Source organism: Colobus angolensis, unplaced genomic scaffold (genome assembly GCF_000951035.1).
Source record: "Colobus angolensis palliatus isolate OR3802 unplaced genomic scaffold, Cang.pa_1.0 Scaffold155, whole genome shotgun sequence".
In the NCBI taxonomy this organism is placed as follows: domain Eukaryota; kingdom Metazoa; phylum Chordata; class Mammalia; order Primates; family Cercopithecidae; genus Colobus; species Colobus angolensis.
This window is the reverse complement of record NW_012114655.1, coordinates 151459-172648: the sequence shown is the minus strand read 5'-3', so window position 1 is coordinate 172648 and position 21190 is coordinate 151459. Positions and strand designations below refer to the sequence as shown.

At 47.3% G+C, this 21190-nt stretch overlaps 1 protein-coding gene and 1 pseudogene across 1 annotated transcript in view; both read right to left on the bottom strand.

Moving 5' to 3' along the window:
- Positions 1-1688: 1688 nt before the first annotated feature.
- On the bottom strand, positions 1689-3324 carry LOC105507887 (annotated as a pseudogene).
- A 4024-nt stretch (positions 3325-7348) lies between these two features.
- LOC105507886 (receptor-type tyrosine-protein phosphatase mu) overlaps positions 7349-21190 on the bottom strand; it is a 111754-nt gene continuing 97912 nt past the window's right edge. Inside the window, exons 14-15 of the mRNA XM_011936598.1 lie at positions 19496-19631; positions 7349-8097 (exon numbers count right to left, since the gene is read on the bottom strand). Coding sequence (XP_011791988.1) covers positions 8044-8097; positions 19496-19631 — 190 coding nt within the window. The 3' untranslated portion in view covers positions 7349-8043. The remainder of the gene's footprint in view (positions 8098-19495; positions 19632-21190) is intronic.

Below are 21190 nucleotides of genomic sequence, written 5' to 3'. Positions count from 1 at the left end.
TGAGATGAGAAAGAGCTGAGATGCAGAGGACCTGAAGGAGGACTATGGCCCTTAGGAGCGGGGAGGCTGGATGAGGTGACTGGGCCACGTGAGGCTGGCTGAAGAGCCAGAGGTTTGTCTCAAAGGCAATGGGAAAGCAGAGTGGGAAGTAGGGAAGAGTGACAGGCTCACATTTGGCCTTCCGAAGGATCAGTCTGGGTACAGACCGGTGGGTGGATTGGAGGAACAGGATCAAGTAGTAGGAGAAGAGTTTGCTGGTCAGGTAGAGACCAAATAAATGAGGCTTGGAAGCACCTTGCCAGTGGAATTAGAGAGATCAGAATGGATCTATGAGATATTTAGGAGGTTGTCTGAGAATGCTTAGGTTCTCTGATCAAGCCCCTGGGGAAATGGGGTGTGAAATGCAGAGGCAGTGAGAAGGACCTCCTCGGGGAGAGGAAGCAACCCGCACCTCCCGCCCCTGTGGGGCCTCAGAGACCATTCCTGCTCTTAAGACTTGTCTTTTGAAGGAGGGAAATGATTAGTTTCTCCAAATTTTGCAAAAATGGGGTGAGGATGGGTGTGGAAACATAACAGGTGTGAGGGTGAACAGCTTATTTTTCCTGTGGAGTAGGGAAGAAAGCCATTGTTATAGCATAGGGAGCCTGAGTGTGGAGGAACCTCAGATTACTGGCCATGAGGAGTGCAAAAGGAAAGATGGATACCATGAATTTACAGCGGCAATAAGATACTCATTTGTGTAATTTTTTTTCCTTGCTGCTCTCAGCAGCTTGGTGTATTGAAGAAAGCAGCTGGCTGTGTTTCTTTATTTGTTGTTTTTTTTTAATGTTTAAAGTGGGTTTCTGGTAGGCAGCATATAGCTGGATCTTTCTTTTTATTCAATCTCACAGTCTCTGACTTTTAATTGGGGTGTTTAGCCCATTTACATTTTAATGTGATTATTGATATAGTTAAGTTTAAATCTACCATCTTGCTCTTTGTTTTCTGTTTGTCCCATCTGTTCTTTATTCCATTTTCCCTCTTTTTCTGCCTTCTTTTGGATTAATTGAGTCTCTTTTAGATTCCATTTAATCTTTTTTGTTGGCTTAGTAACCATAACTCTTTGCTGTGTTATTATAGTGGTTGCTCTAGGGTATATGTGTACGTCTTAAACCTAACACTGTCTACCTTCTAGTGATATTATACTTCATGTATAGTAGAAGAATCTTATTGCAGAATACTTCAATTTTTCCTCTCCCAGCTATTGTTGTTAAACCTTTTACTTCTGCATATGTTATAACTGACATACATTAGTTTTATGTAAAAATTATCTTTTAAAAATATTTAAACAAGAAAAAAGTAATATATATATACATTTATTTATTTGTGGCTCAATAAACTTTTTTGCTATTTATTTTTATGTAAAAGAATGTGTTTCCCTATCACACAAATTAGATAACCACAACCACAACACCAACAGTAGCAATGTCTGTGGAGTGACACTGATGGTGGAGAGTTCACTGGGTATTCCCCATGTCCCAAAGGTCACAGAGGAGGAAAAAGAGAAAAAGAAAAAATACTCAGAACAAATCCAGAACCCATAATGACTTTGGGGAGAGACATCGTATGACATTTTCTGTTTCTTCTCTCATTGTCAGGTGCAGATGTATTTCAGCAGAGTCAAGCACAATTGGACTTGAGTTAACCCTTCATACCAATTCTAGCACCTTAATTGTACCCTCACTATTAGCAGCAATCTGCACATTGAACTCTGCATCTGGTTGTGCCCTCCAGCGTGCGGCACTAACAAATTCATTCGTATCATCTTCTTTTCAGCCTTTGTCCAGAACACTTTTGACTGTATCAAACTTAAAAGTTAGCAAAGTCTTAGAAAGTCCTTTATAGTACAGGTTGAGAGAGTTGTTCTCACTTCCACAAGCTATATAATCTCCATGGGAAGCAAGGCCTACAAAGTTTTTTTCATTAATATGACCCTTGAAGCAATGTGGGCAGTACAGTTTCCCCACGTTCCACAGTGTTAGCCTCACCACTCACAAACTTTGCACAAGAGACTGCTTTTCAGTGTCCTTTGAATACCATGATTGGCTGTTTAGTGTTACGAAGATCAGAGTAGTGGACACAGTGATCCGCACAGCCAAAAGCCAAATGGCATCTAGAAGAGAGGCTGAATTTAACACAGCACACATCAGCCTTTGCTGCAATGCTTGCCACTGAGTTGTCTAGACCAGTAGATCACAGTTTCACTTTTACATCATCAGAACTCAAAGCAAGGAGTTTAGGGTCCATCAAATTAAACACTTCCACACCTCTTCTCATGCTCCTGTTAGACCTTTGACCTCTGTCCTGTGAATCCATCCCATAGGATAACAATGCCTTCATAATCACTGCTAGCTAACAGGTTCTTATGGTAACTACTCCAACTGATACAGCTGATTTTGGAATTGAGGTCATTTCATTCATGCTAATGAATATCCACTGCATCCTGGATGACTGTGCCATATTCGTAGACTTTAATCTTCATTGTAACCTCAGCAATTGCAAAATAGTCACAATCCTGGTCAAATTCAATACCAGAGACTATCCTGGAATCATTATAGAGATCACCAGGGTATGATCATGTGGTTAAAGTTTGTACTGATTTATACTGAGTAACCTTGGACAAGCATTTCTGAAATTCATCCAATTGGCTGGCAGTTCGACTATCATCTGAGACGTGAGACATCCTTGTAGAAAAGTAACACTGCTCCAGGTCTTCAAAATGAGCAGTGGACCATTTTCATTTTGACGCTAATGTGCTGTTATGTCAAGGCTGTTTCTTTGTCTAAGAACTGCCACTGAAACCTGGATGTTGGCTATATCCTGTGGAATCCACAACGCTACTGTGTGATGCAAGAGGAGCTTCAAGTTGAGGCTCTGTGCTATCCTCACTGACAGGAGAGTATAAGCCACTCATTTCTTCCACTCTTTTAATATCCTCTTCCAGAACACTTAGCTCCTTCTGGAACTGTCCCCGTTGTTCTCTCCTATTTCTTCTTGCAATCTTGAGGAATTGTATAAGATTCTGTAGGTGGGCTGTATGTGATTCTGCTTCCAGGTGTTTCTTCTTCTGCACTAGTAACTCCAACATGAGGTTGATATTGGCCAAATCAAGGTTATCTTGGTCAGTTCCCAACAAATCTTGAGATATTCACCACCTGTGGCCATTGGTGCTACTCACTGAGTGGTCCAATTTGAACCTTTTTTCCTTAGATCTTTGCTTCTGTTTGAGAATGAGCTCATTCACCAACAAATTAGGAAACAGATGGTTAGTATAGTCCACAACATAGTTACACTTGCTACATCTTTCAGGATTTGTAGTTTTCATCTCTTGAAGTTCAAATTTGGGTCGTTGGAACTATTCTGGCCTGTGTGAACTCTGAGTATTGTTCCTTCTAATCTTTTTGGTTGTTTTTTTTTTTTTGTAATGTCCTTACAAGCTTGTTGTGATCAGTACTTAGCTAAAGACTTGAGCGGGACACTCTGAGATCTTTAGAACTCTTTCTCTACTTAGCTCTATGTCTCATACTCTGCCCTGCAGATGTTCGCCACTTTGGCCCGTTTCACTTTCAGCCTTATCTCCTCAAATAGGAGAAACCACGTGGCTCCACCTGGATCCCCCCTCCCTGCACCCATGTTCTAGAAGTTCTCTCAGGCCATAAGCTGGGCAATCCTAGGAGTCACACAATTTGTTTCCTGTTTCCTGGAGATCGTTATCCTCCATTGCCTGATGTCCAGTATCTTGAACACCATTTTAAAATATATATATATTTCCCAGTTATTTCTTACACTTAGGAGGGTAAATTGGTTTTCGTTACCCTAGTTTGTCTGAGATTAAAAGTCCTGGAAGAGTTTCTCTAAGATTAACCATTTGTAGAGTGGATATTATAGAAGTATGAAGTGTCAAGGGCATGAGAGGGTGTTAGCAAAACTGGTTGAAGTGATACATCATGGGGCTTGGGTTGTTCTGTGGAAAAGGTAAGAAAGGGTGCAGCACTTAGGATTGGACTAGGGGTTTTCATAGCTACAAAGAACAAGAATAAAAGAATAAGGCAAAGAGAAAGCTAGCAGTTGAAGAGGTTGGAGTCAGAATTTGGCATGTTTATTCAAGATTTCAGAGGTCAGGCAGTTCAAGGGGACAGGCTGAGGGTGTGGCCATCCGCTCAAGTGGAGTATGAGGGTGGTTGTTGAAATTGATTAAATCTTTTTTGAGACATGAAAGAATGATTTACCTCTATTTGAGAAAGTTTCAGAGGGGGCATTTCCATGGAGTTTAGGGAAAGGGCCTCGTTAGTCAAGCCTGTGTTAATCAAGTTGATGTACAATGGAGTAAAGTTTCCTTAGGGCACACTACCGAAGACTTGGAGCGCCGTCCGCAGTAGAAGATGGCAGGATGAACATGCACAGCAGGACAGAGGGGATGGTATGTGGGAGGAGCTTTGACTGGCAAGCCAGACGTTCCAGGGATGAGATTTGCTATGCTCCAGCCAACCAGCCTGCAGATGCTGAGGTGCTGGCTGACGTGGGAGGTCTGAAGCTGGCCAGCAGGTTGTGGCCAACCTCCCAGATGGCTCCAGTGATCCCCATGCCCTGGTATTTGTGCAGCCCCCTCCCATAGTGAATAGGACTGACTTTTGAAACTATAGGATATTGTGGCAATGACAGTATATGATTTCCAAGGCTAGATCGTATCAGAAATTGTGGCTTCTGCCTTGGTCCTTTGTGAACCCCTGGGAGAAGCCAGTATTATGCTGTGGGGACAGACAGTTAAGCAGCTGTGGACAGGCCCACATCGGGGGAAACAGAGGCCTCCCATCAACAGCCAGTCACACTTTGCCAGGCCCGTGAGTGTTTATTTTCAGCTCCAGTCAAGCTCGGCCCTGACCCATTCTGATGGCCACCTCATGAGCTATCTTCCAGCCAGAATCATCCAACTAAATCATTTCTGAACTTCTGACCCAAAGAAATGGTGTGAGATAATAAATGTTCATTGTTAAGTTTCCAACTTTGGGGACAATTTGTTATTCAGCAGAAGGTAACTAATGCACATTTTAGTCCTGGCAGTAGGATACTTTAACGAAATCTAATAATGCAGGCATGAGTTTTGACCCAGTGAGCAGAGGTGGGAGGGCCCTTAGGAAAGAGCTGGGTGAGCTCACACTGTTGTTATTCACCTGTGGGGCCCACAGCTGCTCTACCTTCTGAGTATAGACACAACATGGCTGCTGTTTCCCTTCTGCCTCTATGTCTTAACCAAATGACCCCTGCAGCACACCTCACCTGGAAATATACAGAGAATGGAATTCTGGAAACGCACCTCAGTCTTGCTGTGCTGACATGTTACAAAAGCATCACGAGGGGCTGTTGTGAAGCTGACGTTGAGGAGGACTGTGCCAGGCAGTCGGAGGCAGGACCATCAGATGCCAGAGCAGTCACAGGCTTTGAAGTGTGTGGGGGGTTCCGGATGCCACAACAGAGGGGAAGCCAGGGCACCGCGAGAAGACAGGGAAGGCCTCTGAGCCAAGAGGGTGGCTTCTCTTGCTTGCGAGGGGCAGAAACTTTCTCTGTGTGCTGGAAATAACAGGTCTCAATCACGCTGCGAGGCCTCGTGGGAAATCTGAAAAAGCCACCAAATGCCTGTGCCTTTTTTTCTGCCACTATTTCCATTAAAAGGTGAAATAAGTGAAGGAAAGATAAAAATCCAAGAGATTGAAAACAAGTGGCTCCAATGTGAGACTGGGGTATGATGACACAGGGAACGATTGAGAAGTGGCTGGGTGATTAGACTCGCGCATCTCAGATCACTTCCTCGCCATGCTCAGATGAGCTGTCTTTTTGCCCAGGCTGAGGGACTGGAGCCCAGAGCCGTGCCACCATCAGGGAGGGCCAAGGGCTTCACCACACTCCCCTGGTCAGGGAGAAACTCACCCACAGAAGGTATAGCGGTCCATATATCTTCATCCCTATTCCTATATCCTGGAGAAATCATTTGGAAGAGGGACAGACAAAAATAGCAGCCTGCTAGTCTTGTAGGAGCTTAGCAAAGAGAACTGGGTGGGATGGCGAGGGGCCATCCTCCAGGAGGAGTCTGCATGTGAGGCACTGAGCAGACTCGAAGGTCTGCTGCAGAGTCCCAGCCGCCCAGTTTAAAGGAGGGATCTAGAGAAACTGACACCAACTGGGGCATATCGATTGCTCAGGGTACAGCGAAGCAGTAAAGGTCTAACATGCAGATGTCCGGGTCAGTCCTCTTGGAAGGCAACCTCTGCCCTTGAAGTCTTTGTTCACCAAGATCCCCAGAGCAGGCAGCAACAGTGCCCTCCAGCCTCTCCACGTTCCACAGGGGGTGGCAGGCCAGTCCCTGTCTTGGCACTAGTGGACTCTGCTCCTCTGCCGCAGTGAGGGTGCTGCCCTCCACCTCCCATGGGCTCTGGAGGCTTCTGGCACTTGCCAGCCAGTGTGACTTTGGACAGGTGACTCAGTCTTTTCTAGCTTGAGTTTCTTCACCTGTCAGGTGAGTTTCGTAGTCGTACCTGGCTCGTGTTTTGGGAGCATGCGCTACCACATGGGAAGGTGCTCTGCATGGCGTCTGGCTCACAAGAGGTGTTCGACAGAGCTTGGGCTCCGTCAGCTCTTGGCAATCATTAACACAGCCTAAAACCCAAGCTAAAGGCAAGCTGCAAGGCCACCGTGCACCTGCCTTCTGTGCCAGTGGCCAGAGCCGGGGTGGCGCGGAGCAGGAGCACCGCTGATCTCTCCATGTGTGGCCATCTTTCCCTTCTGGTGGGAAGTGGTTCAGCTCGGTGTCCTTAAATGCACTCTGATTCTCTAACCCTTTAAAAACTGTTCTCTCAGCAAGTCTTAGGTTGGCCTGAGGCATAGAGAAGAGAGGTATTATCCCCTGCAGACTGAGGGGAAACAGAGAAAGGAAGAGGATGCTCCAGTCAGCAAGTCCCCGCCATGGCCCCTGGCCTGGCTGCCCCACAGGGTCAGGGCTCATGCCCTACGGCGCAGGTTCATGGCTGAGCCTCCTCGGCACCAGGGCAGGCCACTGTGACGGGCCCAGTGCTCTCACTGATGAACACTCTCTCAAAAAACTCTATGCTACCTGCTCCGACAAACAGGCCCCAGCCACGCTCTCTCCCCTGTGCGCTGGCGTGACGGGTGCGGCCTCCACCGCCTGTGCGCTGGGACACCAGGAACACGCCACGGCTGCTTACGGGTCATCATTTATTGAGTTGAGAATTCACATAAAGTAACATCATACAGAAAATTGTTTCCAGGCCTTAAGAAAAATGACTGTCACTCACTGTGCTTCACAAAAATTTCTTTTAATGAATAAATAATTTGATGAAATCACAAATATTTACAATATAAACACATGGAAAAGCTCTAGGTCCGTGAATCCGATCGTCGAGTTTTGCATTTTGTGAACTGAGTCCTCCCCCAAGCTTTTCCCTTGGAAACAATACAAATCTGATAGAAACGACGACTCATACAACATGTCTTTGTTCATTACACATTTATCTGTTAGTCCTGGAAAGCTACATAAGCATATATTTTGCAACATGTTAAAGTACAAATATTACCTAAAATAATATATTATCATAACGCCAGACAGCATTCTCCACAGAACAAAAACATACACTCAGCTGTAACAACAACGAGGGTCACGGGCCACAAAATAATACCCCAAAGGTACAAATTCCTTCATAAGAATATAGTTGTGCTCTTCAGTTTACCAGATGTCTACGCTGCTCTAGGAAGCCGGTGGCAAGGAGTACGGGATCTGGCGACTGTGGCTGTGTGTGTTTCTGTCAGGCAGCAGCATTACTGGGATTGGGCAGTGCAAGCAGTTTTAGAAACACTTTCCTGGGCTCTTAAAAAGAGCCAATTATGCAAAGCAAAATAAGCATATTGAGAAGTCTTCATCTCTTCTGCACAAATACCATGGAACGTCTTGGCTTTGTGGTATGAAAGGGATTGTTTGCAGAGCTGTTTACGCCATCAGCCAGAATTCAAGTATTCCAGGGCCACCTCGTAGCAGAACTTGTACTGATCCTGGAAAACAGGAGGGGAAAGTGTCAGCTCAAGAATATCTCAGCGCTGTTCCTAGTAAAGCAATTACCGTAGAGTAGGGTCTTAATGGGAAGACATCAATCTGGGAAGCATTTGAATTAGCAACGAATCAGAAAGTCACGGTTCTGAACTCCAGAGACATTCACTGTTTGGAGACGCTCCCCACAACGCTGGGTGAAAGGTATTTTGCTACCTGTGCTGTCTAGAATTCCCGGAAGGTTCTGGACACTGGCAACTCTAAATATGTTTGTCCACACACGAGATTTCCAGGATATCAACATACTGAGCTTCGTGCAGGAGGGTCAGGGATAGAAGAAAAGGTAACGCGTGCTTGAGGAAATGCCTTCGTGCCATCTCTCACAAGGCCCTTGGTGCCTAGACGAGGCCTCACGTGTGATCCAGTTTTACCTTTGACTTTCAGTCTGTAGGAATTCCTCAATCTCATGAGAATTTCATCAGCACCTCCTGAATACCAAGCCCCTTGACCTGGTCCCTGATTTTGAGAAATCCATGATCCAGTGAGGAGGAGGAGACAGGTCACCCAATGACAACACATGAGACGGAACGGTCCCTATCCTGTGCGGGGGGCTCAGGGGAGGGCAGGTCTTCTTAGGGAAGATGGCAGTGGGAAGTAGGTGGACAGCACCCTCCCCAGAGGATGGAACTGAGGCACGGAGTGTGGAAGCAGCCTTGGTTTGCCCTGGACGGTCCTGGCATCTGCCTGTTGTCTTGGCATAATCCTCTTTCACTCTCAAAGTGCCTAGTTTGGATCTAGTATATGGCCATCCTCACCGGTTACTTAAAACAGGCCTTCCAGGCAGAGTAACAGGACGAGGAAAGGTACAGAAGGGGAAATGTTCGAGATCCTCTGGCACCCACAGACCAGTTCTTCATCAGGCAGGGAATTTATTTCTTCCTCCTATCTTTCTTTCTTTTTTTTTATTTTTTAAGGAAACAGGGCCCTTTGTCACTCAAGCTGGAGTGCAGTGGCACAATCATGGCTCATCGCAGCCTCGAACTCCTGGGCTCAGGCAATCCTCCCACCTCAGCCTCCTGATTAGCTGGGACTATCAGCATCAGCCACCACACCCAGCATTGGATTCATTTTTCTTGAGTTCAGCTTTCCTGGATCACGTACCTTGGCCCGAGCAAGGCCTGCACAAGGTCTTGGCTGAGGTGTGGTCTCGGGTGGCCGGGAAGAGCATTCTGCACCTGTATGCATGGAGTGTGCTGACAGAACCATGCCTGGGAGTGGGCTCTGAACCCAGCAGAGGGACACAGGGCTTGAGGAAGCCTCTGCCTGCCACCTGGCAGGAGCCCGGCCCCGGAGAGGGCCTCCGCAACTGGAAGGCTCTCTTCTGCTTCTGGAGGAGACAAGCTTCCACACGCGCGAGCGAGGCTCAGCACCACTGTCTCTACCCATCACAGCCACAACCAAGGAAATGCATCTATTATTTTTCATTCTGCCAAATTAATTGAAAATGTCCAGTATTTCTTAAGTGCCTCCTAATTTGTCACTGAAGTTTCCTTTTCTTCACCTACACTGTTCTGTAAATACCCTAGTAGTCCAACCTATTTGTTTGAGGACAAGGGCCATAGTTTATCCCTCTTTGTATAATGTAACAGTCTCTAGCTCAGAACTGACACAGCTGAGAGTCAAAGTCGGCCGCATGTTCACATGAAGACAAGCAGCACATGATCCAACTCAATACACACGTACTGCTAGAGACTGGGGGTTTTATGACACAGTCAGTCCTCTGGGAGGTCACGATCCAGAGGCAAAGACAGAGAACAAGGAGATCATTTCAATCACTGACAGTGCCACGAGATTAACATCAGTGGCAAGAAAATCACAGGTGTTAGCGAGAGCGTGGAGAAAGCGGACCCTCACACACAGCTGGACGGAATGTCAAACGGCGCAGCCACTTTGGAAAACTGTCTGACAGCTCCTCAAAAGGTTAACCACAGAATTCCCAAATGACCTAGCAATTCTACTACTAGGTATGCAACTGAGGAAACTGAAAACGTACGTCTACACAAAAACTTTGTAAACAAATGTTCATAGAGCATTATTCCCAACAGCCAACCAAACAACTGAAATGTACATCAGTAAAATGCAGTATAGCCATAAAGTGGAATATTACTTGGCTATGAAAAGGAATGAAGTACTAATACATGCTACAACGTGGATGAATTGAAGCATGGATGAATCTGCTGAGTGAAAGACATCAGATTTGAAAGGGCACACACTCCTTTTCCATGAAACGCCCAGCATATGCAAATTTATAAAGACCGGAAGCCGACGGGTGGTTGCCAGAGCCTGGAAGTGAGTAACGGGGAGTGCCTACAAGTAGGTCTAGGATTTCTTTGGGGGGACTAAGGGGGTGATGGAAATGTTAAACACTTGGATTGTGGCGATGGTTGCATAACTCTGTGAATACACTGAAAACCAGTGAATGACATACTTTAAAGGGATTTTTTTTTATTTGGGGTACATGTGCTTGTTTGTTACACAGGTATTATACATGTAATGGCTTCTAGGGTATTCATCCCCTCAAATGAATGTTCATAGTGCATTACACAGCTGGTAGGAATGCAAAACACTGGAAACTGACTACAACTGAACGTTATACCCAATAGGTAATTTTTCAACCTCTCCTCCCTGCTTTTGGAGTTCCCAGTGTCTATTGTTTCCATGTAAAAGTGGAAACGTTATGGTGTACATATCATATTCCAATAAAGCCTTATTAAAAAAATCGCTAGTAGAAAAATGCTTATTCCATGATGTGAATCCTACCTTTAATGTCTATCAAGGGCTCAGGTGGGACTGGAACTGGGCGGACTCTGACACAGGAAAACATGAATCCAGTTGTTCTCTGCTTTCTGGACAGTCATGATGCTCCACACTGACCAGGAGCCTCAGGTCCTATTAACCACCCCCGAGATCCTGGCTACTCCATCCCCTCTGGTCATAAAACAGGGGGTTGCATCACACTTAAGGTTCCCTTCCAGCGTTCTCAATTTAGAACTTTAGGACTTGGTTTGCCTTTAAAGTAAGTCTGATGACATATGAGAAGGTGTTCCTTAAATTATCTCCTGGTGCAAATAACAAATATTTTACTAGCCTGTCATTTCCCTTAAACAGACCACTTTTTCCATACACAATGAAATGCCAATAAAGATAGAAGTTTTTTTTAACTTTTTAACTGGAAAAAATTATTACTTGCCCTAGGCAAATCAGATTTCTGATTCATATTCTAGTATTTATTATTTCAGAATTTGATACTTTTATTTTCAAAATATTTAAAAGAGATAATTTGAATTTCAAAATTCCAAAAGGCCACGTTGTCAGATCACCAGGCTGACATGTTGGCTATGAAGAGATCCTGTCATTTCTCTGCTTCTGTGAATCACAGGAACAATTTTTTTTGTAATGGAAATCTACATGGTCCAATCCCTTACCGCATAAAAATGATTTTATACAAGCCTAACTGTGCAATTCACTTCAGTGCCTACTCAGAGCCATCCTTTTAACATATTAAAATGCACCTAGTGGGGAGACGTGGCTGTGGCCCTCAGGCCACAACACAGGCTGGAAACTCAGGAGGGATTTTGGGCTTCGCTTCGAAGGAGCTGCTTGCTTGGAAGTCACCGAAGCTGCCCTGTCTCAGGCATGACTGTAGTTTTCAAAATGAATTCTCCCTCTCCCACCTTATCCTTCCTGAGCAAGCGGCCAGTCCCCATAGATTCTGTGATGACTGGTTTCTGAATCAGAAAAATAACGGGAAGGAGAAGGAAGACCATAAATCGCTGTGCCCCCTCCCCCCAGCACCTGGGTAAATGCCTGAATCTTCTGACACTGGAAACCGATTACATCTGATCACCAGGTACAGGCCTGTCTTCTGCAGTTTCCTCTCTCAGCTCACTTGCTTTTGAACAGTATAATTAAGCCACATGAGCCATCCCTGTGCTGCAGGGGAAAAAGGAACGTTTATGCCTTGGTCCTGAGTGCTCCAATTTGGGCGACATTAGCTGGCTTCAGGCATGAGGAGGTGCCCTGAGAAGGACTCAGGTGGGCGCCTGGCCTGGTCCTCCTCACATCCTTGGGTCAGACCACAAGCAGGGCGACCTGCTGCTATTCCTCACCAAGGCCCCTGACACTGGCCTCGCTCCTGATCAGACTTCCTGGACCTATGAGTGGGAGAAAGCAAAATCTGCAAGGGAGCTGGACATTGAGGTTGGCTGTTAAAAGCCACTGGCTCGCTTGGTGAGGGCATCACGAGGCCAGCACACCAGTGGGCGACGTTGGGGGCCTCCATCAGGGGCCTGAGCCCTGTCGTTGTCTGCGCAGGCTCCCTGTGTCTAAGGAACTCAGGCTGGCGGCCAGCATGGGCACTTCGAACAGCACGTCAATGGCCTCCAAAGATTCAGAGAGAATAGCCTCCACCGCTGACCTGGTTGCTTTTGAAAGTAAGGCAAGCTCCACAATTTTGGCTGGACCCTGTACTGACAGATACTTTGGGCTGGAAAAATTCTACTGAGTGATGCTCTGCCAGGAGGGCGGGGTGGGCCCTGTTACTGTGGTGGGATCCTGCAGTTCAGTGTTCCCAGCCAGGCTGCGGCCGGTCACTCTGTGCCAAGGAGACGAATAAATTCACATCCCTGCTCAGCGAGACAGCAGCATGTCCCTGGAATGATGAATGGCTCATTCCTTTCAACTCTATCTTTAAAATATATAAGTAGAACTTTCTTCACCAGAGCCCCTTGCAGAATCCATGCCCAGTTCCTTATTGAGGCCCTGCTGAGCACAGCCACAACCTCCCCTAGGTTGGAGAGGACAGCAAAGGGTGGCTCAGGTTGGAATCGGGTCTGGCTGCAGAGAAGAATGCTCAGTCACTCAGCAAATGCTCACTGGGCAACTCCTGCGAGCCAGGCGCTCGGCTGGTGCTGAGTGTAGGGTGCGGGCTGGGCAAGTGGAATCTGGGGATAGGGAGAGGGAATGGGGTATTAGCAAAAATTATTACAAACCTTCCTCAAGAGTGCAGGAAGACTGACTGTGGGTGGATTCAAGGTGCCTGGAGTGTGGATGGGGGACCCTAGCTCACCTCTGATTCCCACCCAGCTCCTGCACTCACCACGCCAACATGTGCACACACACGTGCACAGCCTGTTAAACTGGCTGCAAATTTCACAGTGAGAGCTACTGAGGGACAGCCTATACACACCAGGTGGTGGCACAAGGGGGAGAGTTGTAGGCCCCACACCACATTGCATTTTGTAGGTGAGTCCACTGCTGGCTTACTAAAGGGGAGGTGAGGCTGAGTCTGCAGGGTCCGCTCTCAGTTACAGAGAGGGCAACTTGGACCTGCGCAGCAGATGCGCAGATCGGGATGGGGCTGGCTCTGGAATAAGTGGGATGGAGGGGGACAGGCAGCGAGCTGTGAACACGCCGCACCGCCGCAGTGGCACTGCAGGGAAGGGAAAGGCCCGGGGACCCTCCAAACCAACTTTCTCAGCCCTGTGGCAGGTCCATCCTGCCTGGCGGGGGCTCCATCCCAGAGCCTCTGGCTGAAGTGGGCTGGGGCACTGGTATTTCTGAAAGCTCCCCCGGGAGTGGCAGGCGGAGGGGCGGATTCTCATGCGCAGCCTGGGCTGAAAGCGCGTCTAGAGCAGACACGGTTCTTAAGCTAGGCTGAGAGACTCACGGGGTCTTTTAACACTCGGCTGCTGCAGCCAGGCCTCTGACCAATCGAATCAGTCTCCGGGTGGGCCCAGGGATGAGAAGCGCTCTAAAGCTCCCAGGTGACTTCAATGGGCAGCCAGGCCTGAGAACCACGAGGGACACGTTCTTTTCTGAATCTTACAAGGCATGTGGGGCTGGACGGGGCTGTTCCCGTTACACCTGGTCTGAGATGAAGCTAGCACGCACACTGATTGAGCTCTGCTCTGTTCCCAAGTCCCCTACACTTACCTGTGCCCTCTTTCTCCCGGTGCGAGAGCACGCACTGCTTTACCACCCTTTCTCCTGGATTTCTCCCGGCAACTCAGTAACAAATCAACCCGGGGGTGGGGGGGGGGGTTATGACCATCACCTTCCTACGGGCCCCTCCCTTTCAGACTCCCAGGCGGGGTGGGACTGCATATCCGGCTACACTGTATTTGGAATTTTCGTCTAATGCTAATGGTTTTTAGTTGTCAGTTTGTTTCCCTTGCCTTCTCCACCCATCATGAACCCCGAGAGCCCCGCTGGTGTCCAGCCTCCAGGCTGGGAGACAGTTTGGGGGGGCTCCTTTTGGGGTGGCTGAACATCAGCAGGCTTGGAGCTGGGAGGAGGGATTGGGGTCCGGATTTGGCTTGCACGAATGAGGAAATGCTGCACTTCTTTGTAAAGGGGGTGCAGCGGCAGCACCTCCCCCAGCTTTTGTGAAGATGACTGAGTGTAACAATGTAACTCTCTGGACGAGTTCCCTAAACAGAAAAGCCCTTCTACCAATAGTATTCTTTTTTGCCTTCTACCAATAGTATTCTTTTTTGTTGTTTCTGATGTTACTTTTTAAAAAACAACAGCTTTGTGGAGATATAATTCACATACCATAAAATTGGCCCCTTTAAGGGATACAGTTGTTAAATAAAATTCATGGGAGGCCACTGTTTGGATGAGGCCCTGACAGACTAGACCAAACCAGAATAGAGTTCCTCGTGCTAGGTGCCACGCAGCCATCCAACTGAACTTTGAAACAGGGCAGCTTTCCGACCGTCAGGAGAAGCGCAGACACCAGTCAGAAGCAGCCCGGCGTTGCTGAGCTGCCATGATAAAGAAGCCCCTCTGTTTTAATCCTGTAATGGAAGGAAGTTCGAAACTGCCAGTCTGCGTTGTGTTCCCCGCCTCTGCTTTCGCAAGCCCTTTTCTGCCCAGAAAGCAGCCTCCTCTGCTCAGCTCCTTGGAACACTCGTTCTATTCGACAGAATGACATCTTGCCTGATTCTAGGGTCACTTATACAAGCCAATTAGATCTTCAAATTAAATGTGTTGTAATTTTGTATTTTGACACAGTTCAGTGGTTTTCAGTATATTTAGAGTTGTACACCATCTAAGTCTGAAACATTCCCATCGCCTCAGAGAGAAACCCTGCGCCTATTGGCGGTCACCCCATCTCCCTCTCCCCCAGCCCTCAGTAACCACTACTCTACTTTCTGTCTCAGGGATTTGTCTGCTTTGAACATTTCAGACAAGGAATCATAGAATATGTGGCCTTTTGTGACTGAATTAATATACTTTTTTTTTTTTTTTTTTGAGAAGGAGTCTTGCTCTGTCATCCAGGCTGGAGTGCAATGGTGCGATCTCAGCTCACTGCAACCTCTGCCTCTGAGTTCAAGTGATTCTCCCGCCTCAGCCTCCCAAATATCTGGGTTTACAGGTGCCTGCCACCATGCCCTGGCTAATTTTTATATTTTTAGTAAAGATGGGGTTTCACCATATTGGTTGGCCAGGCTGGTCTGAAACTCCTGATCTCAGGTGATCCGCCCACTTTGGCCTCCCTAAGTGCTGGTGAGCCACCGCCATTGGCCAGGCTTAATATTCTTATTCCCACTTTACAGATGAGAAAACTGAGGTTCAGGGAGGACTTCTGCATCTCCAGTGAGTTCTAAGCTCCATGTGGGAGAGACCATATCTTCTACTTCTCTTGCATCATGCTCAGTGATGTGCACATAGAACAGAGGCTGAGAAATACGTGCAGAATGGCATGGAACTAAGATAAGATGCCAGGCCAGGCACCGTGGCTCATGCCTGTAATCCCAGCATTTTGAGAGGCTGAGGCAGGAGGACTGCTTCAGGCCAGGAGTTTGAGACCAGCCTGGGAAAAATAGCAAGACTCCATCTCTAAAGACATAAAAATAAAAAACCAGTCAGGCATGGTGGCATGCCCCTTTAGTCCCAGCTACTTGGGAGGCTGAGGTGGGAGGATGGCTTGAGCCCAGGGGTTTGAGCTATCATCACGCCACTGCACTCCATATTAAAGTGTGTAATCACCTGCAGAGGCAGCTTTGTCAGCCCTGCCCAAGGCATTTGCCAGTTGTTCATTTCCTGGGCAGTGCACTAGGCTGTGCAGCGGAGTCTTCCAAAGTTCCCACCACCTCGCAGGAGATACTGTGTTTCTCTAGGCAAGATCTGCCCTCAAAGACCATTTCTATGTTAAAACAGAATCTGGGAACTTCAAAAGCCATTAAAGAAGGCAAAAAAGGGAGCTGCCGTCCTGAAGCAGCCACTTTCCTGCAGCCGGAGTGGCTTCAAAGGAGCTCAGGTGCCAGGACCCATTCTGAATCTAACTAGGCGAGTCGTGGGGAATCGCAGGCTGTGCTGTCCTTGTCCACCCTCCTGGGACCCAGTTCTTTGATGGGGACTTGAGGCTGGTTGAAGAGATGGATAACTTAGAAGCAGGGCAAAAAAAGGGTTCAGGAAAAATGCAGCTGCCCCTGCTGGATACAAAAAAAAATCTAGTCTTGTATTAGAAACTATGCCTCCTGGCAATCCACTGGCTTTTCTCCAGAGCCCCCAAAGCTAAAAATTTGCAGAAGTACATCTTTAGGCTTTCTGGATCTCCCTGGAGAGTGCCATGCTTCAGCACGAACCAATGAATCTTCCCACTCAGAAGCAATTTAGAAAAATCAGAGCTGCAAAGAGAGATGGTGAGAGACACAGCGTCCCTCTGTGCGCTCACCTGCCCTGGCAGGGAGGATAGAGTGGCAGCATTTGCCTGTTCTGAATGGAAGGGACCATGAGGGATGCAGCCGCACACGTGATGTATAAGACCTGGTGGGGCCAGGGTGAGGGTCCCTCTATTGCACCCCAGCCTGCCTCTCCAGATGCTTGGAAGCGCCCCCAGGGCTGTCTGGCGCATGCTCATCATCCTCTGAAGACGCAGCTAAGTAGACTCAGGACACTGCCCTTTTCAGCTGCTGGAGCAACATTTTGTGCTTAGGACACACTCGGGCCTCAGATGGCCTGTGAGGCCCAATAAAACTGTACCAGACTTTATCACCCTGACCTAAGCTAATTTAATTCTCTCGGCCAACATATACAGGTATCAACATCAAACCAAACAGAAGTCGTATTTACAGGCAAAACCAAATGACAACAGGTCCTATTCAGTTCCGGAAGCTTCAAACCCACTGAAAAGAGCACGGTGACTTTTTTCCTCTGTCACCTGATATTATCTAATACCCTGACAGCCACCGTGACAGATATGTCACACAGTTTTCTCCAGAAATTGCGAAACTTTCCTACATTTCTCAGACCCTGACCTTATCCTCCAACTGGTGCTGACCTTTGGTCTGGGCACCCAGAAATCCCATCTTCTCCATTAGGGTCACACATAACTACACAAAGTCCTAAGTTGTTATAGAATCGTGGGCTGGGACCGCAAGCTCCCTTCTGGTTCAGCCACCGAAGCCTCCATTTATTTCATGAAAAATCACCCCCGTCCTCCAGCGTGCACCACTGATTCGGTAAAAGCCCCATCACTCCTGCCCATAAAACCTGGTGAGTGATGAAAGCTGCGGCCGGAGCCATTAGAGGAAAGGCCTGCAAGGGCCTGTTTCTAATGATCTGCTTAATTCAGGCTGCAGTGAGAAGGAGGTGACATTTTTTTTTATCAAGGTCAGCTGTGCCCAAGTACCAGCCAGAGTCTCCAGGCTGCATACCTGACCCTGAATTAGTGAGATTACTGCATGAAGCCACAGTCAGAATATTTCATTCATGCATTTGTTTCTATCCTCTGCCGGTCCAAACTCAGGCCTCCACCGACAGCATGGCCACTCTTTGCTCAACTGCCTCCATCCTGGAAGACTGGGAATTCCATGGTGGTAGAACTCTTTACCATTCAGGCGGTGATGCAGGGAGGGAGACGGTACTAGTGAAGCCCCACACCAGCCTTTCAACAACCCACAGGAAATCCGTTACTATGTCCAGGGCACTTAAAGCCCTTCTGCCAGGCCGCTGACGGCATCACGCCTGGCGGACTCCTACACTCTCTACGACCACCTCTCCCCTTTGCAATTTCCAAAACACTTTCACATCTCTCTGCATGCTGGGGACCTCAATGAGCTAATGGTATCCCTAGTTTACAAAACTACAACCTAGAGGAGTTAAGTGATGTGCTTAAGGACACCTAAATGACAAGACTAATGTGTTGGGGTCACCTCACTAGAATTAGTAGCAGAGTTGAGACTAGAATTTGGGTTTCCATGGGCTCCCTGTAGGGTAGGGAGGAAGGGAGCTGGAGTCTGGGGAGCACGCTCCTTTCTGCCCCTTGTAGAAGCTAACATGCTACCAGCTGATGGGGCCAACCAGGTGTGCCAAATTCCCCGACCAGCAGCCATGCTTCTTGGAAATGGAGCAGCTCCTCAGGCACGAGACATGTATCTGGGCAAAGCGGATGCCCTGGAGAGTGGTTCGTGCTGAGCGGGACACGTTTGGGAGCTCGTTGTCATTGGTCACTACTATTAGCCAGCCCGTAGCACTGCTGTTATGACTTCTTAAACTGCATGGGGACCACGGCTACTTTCTCCAATTCAGCTTGACTCTCAACTCCCTCTTAAGTCCCTTTAATTTTTAACATTAACCCCAGTGCTGTGACGCTGTGGACCTGGGAACACTGGCTTTGGAGCTTGTCGCATCGGCCACCTTTCTCCCTCTCCTGCCCCCAAGCCATTTTCCAACCTTGGATTAGTCCTGCTGTTTCCTTCAGATCCTTCCTCCGCTCACAGAGAAGTGCAAAAACCTAATCTAAAAGCTTCTTCCTTTAAACTATTCTAGAGTCACAGTGGTTGGCATTTCAACCGCTCCACATAAAAAGAGATTCCATAAAATACTCTTAAGAAAATAATTGCACATTGTCCTCTGTTTCTCATCTCCTTTAATCCTTTTCTCAGATATGGCCACCATAATTAAATGCAATATTCTGGATGTCAAACTAAAATTCACAGCTTTGATAAATATTAGGCGATTAAGCTATTTATAAAATATATAATTTGAAAATCTGGCATTTCACGTACTATGATTATTTCTTCTCTGTGAAGACTAAGTGCTTAGCCACGTGGAAGGCACTGCCAGGGAGGGAAGTTAATAAGGATGCTCACTTGTGAGTTTCAGCTATTTCCGTATTTCGAATGAGCTGGAGACAAAGTCTCCTTGTAAAGAACAAAGAGAGGAAGAGGGAGAACAAGAAAGGAAAAAAGCCCTACATGCAAAGTGATTACATTGTGATTTTGAAAATGAGTCTCTTCCTCTACGCATCAGTCTCCCCGCGAGTCTGGGAGCTGGCGTGGATTCTAATGCTAATGGAGTGTCTCATGGAACAGCTCAGAGGGGGTGTCTTACCAGGAGGTCGACCATGTTGGGCTTGTTGTTCCTCAGTGTCTTCACAGCGTGGAAGACATCCACGGTTCTCTGGTGCCGGAGCATCTCACACACAATGCTGATGGCGCAGAACGTCCCACTGCGGCCTCCCCCATTCCTGTCATGAAAGAGATCAGATGGCTGCACTTTACACTGCATCTCGCAAACACCTGTGGAAACGAGCTGTTTAAACCCTGGCCAACCAGTAACAACGAAGGGCTCTGAGACTGAGGGACCGCCTACCTGGGCAGATGCTTTTAATTCAAGCAAACAGAGCAAGCCATCCGCAATGTCTGGCCACAGGTCACCTGACTGAGAGCCTTTCCCAGCTCCGCTCAGCCCTGGTCACATTCTCTGATACAGCACTTCATCGATAAGGGCCCAGGTAGAAAATTTTCAGTGAACCTTACTTAGGGTCTGCCAGGAAAATTGGTGTGACAAGTATGGGTTATGTTCAAAGACGTATCTGGCCTTTAAAAATATCCATTAGTGGCCGGGCGCGGTGGCTCACGCCTGTAATCCCAGCACTTTGGGAGTCCGAGGCAGGCGGATCATGAGGTCAGGAGATCAAGACCATCCTGGCTAACACGGTGAAACACCGTCTCTACTTAAAAAATACAAAAAATTAGCCACACGTGGTGGCGGGCACCTGTAGTCCCAGCTATTTGGGAGGCTGAGCCAGGACAATGGCGTGAACCCAGGAGGCAGAGCTTGCAGTGAGCCCAGATTGTGCTACTGCACTCCAGCCTGGGTAACAGAGTGAGACTCCATCTCAAAAACAACAACAACAAAACATCCATTAGCATTTCATTATTTATCTATAAAACAGAGGCAATTTTTACAGAAAACTTTTTACTCCGAACCCATTTTAGATGTGCAGAAATGCTGTAAAAATTGCATAGGGAATGCATATCCAGCTTCCCTGATGTGAACACCTCACATGTCCACAGCACATTATGCAAACCAAGAACGTGATGCTGGGACAATACTATTAACTAAACCACAGACTGTAGCCACATCTCACTAGTTCCTCCACGAATGTCCTTTTTCTGGTCCAGGATCCAATCGTGGATGTAGCTGTCCTATCCCCTTAGCTTCCTTCAGTCAGTAACACTTCCTCAGTCTTTCCTTGTGTTTCCTGACCTAACACTTTTGAAGAGCTCTGATCAGCGATTTTGTAGAATATAAAGAATGTAGAATACAGAAGTAGAAAGTAGCTGTCAACCCCAGCCACAATCTGAGAAGTCATCCCAAACTGCAACATGTAGACCATCCCTTCATTTGGGTTTGTCTCATGTCTTCTCATGGCTGGAAACAAGGCCGTGCACTTCGGCAAGAAAACCAGAGAGGGGATGTTACCTCCTCCCAGGGGTTCAGGATGTTCCTTCCTCTGTCTTATTACTGGTGATGTTCACTTGCTCACTTGTTAAGACGGTGTCCACCAGATTTTCTCACTATAAAGTTATCATCTTTGTCTTTGCAGTCAATAAATATCTGGGGGGAAGATATTTGGGACTATGCAAATATCTGGTTTCTCGCCCACTGATTTGAGCATCCGTTGGTGGATCTTGTCTGTAACAATTATCACGGTGGTGTCTGCCTAATGGTGATTTCTTGTTTCCCTCTCTTTGAAGATTCTACCCTAAGAAAGAGCTGTCTCTTTTTCCTCATTAAATT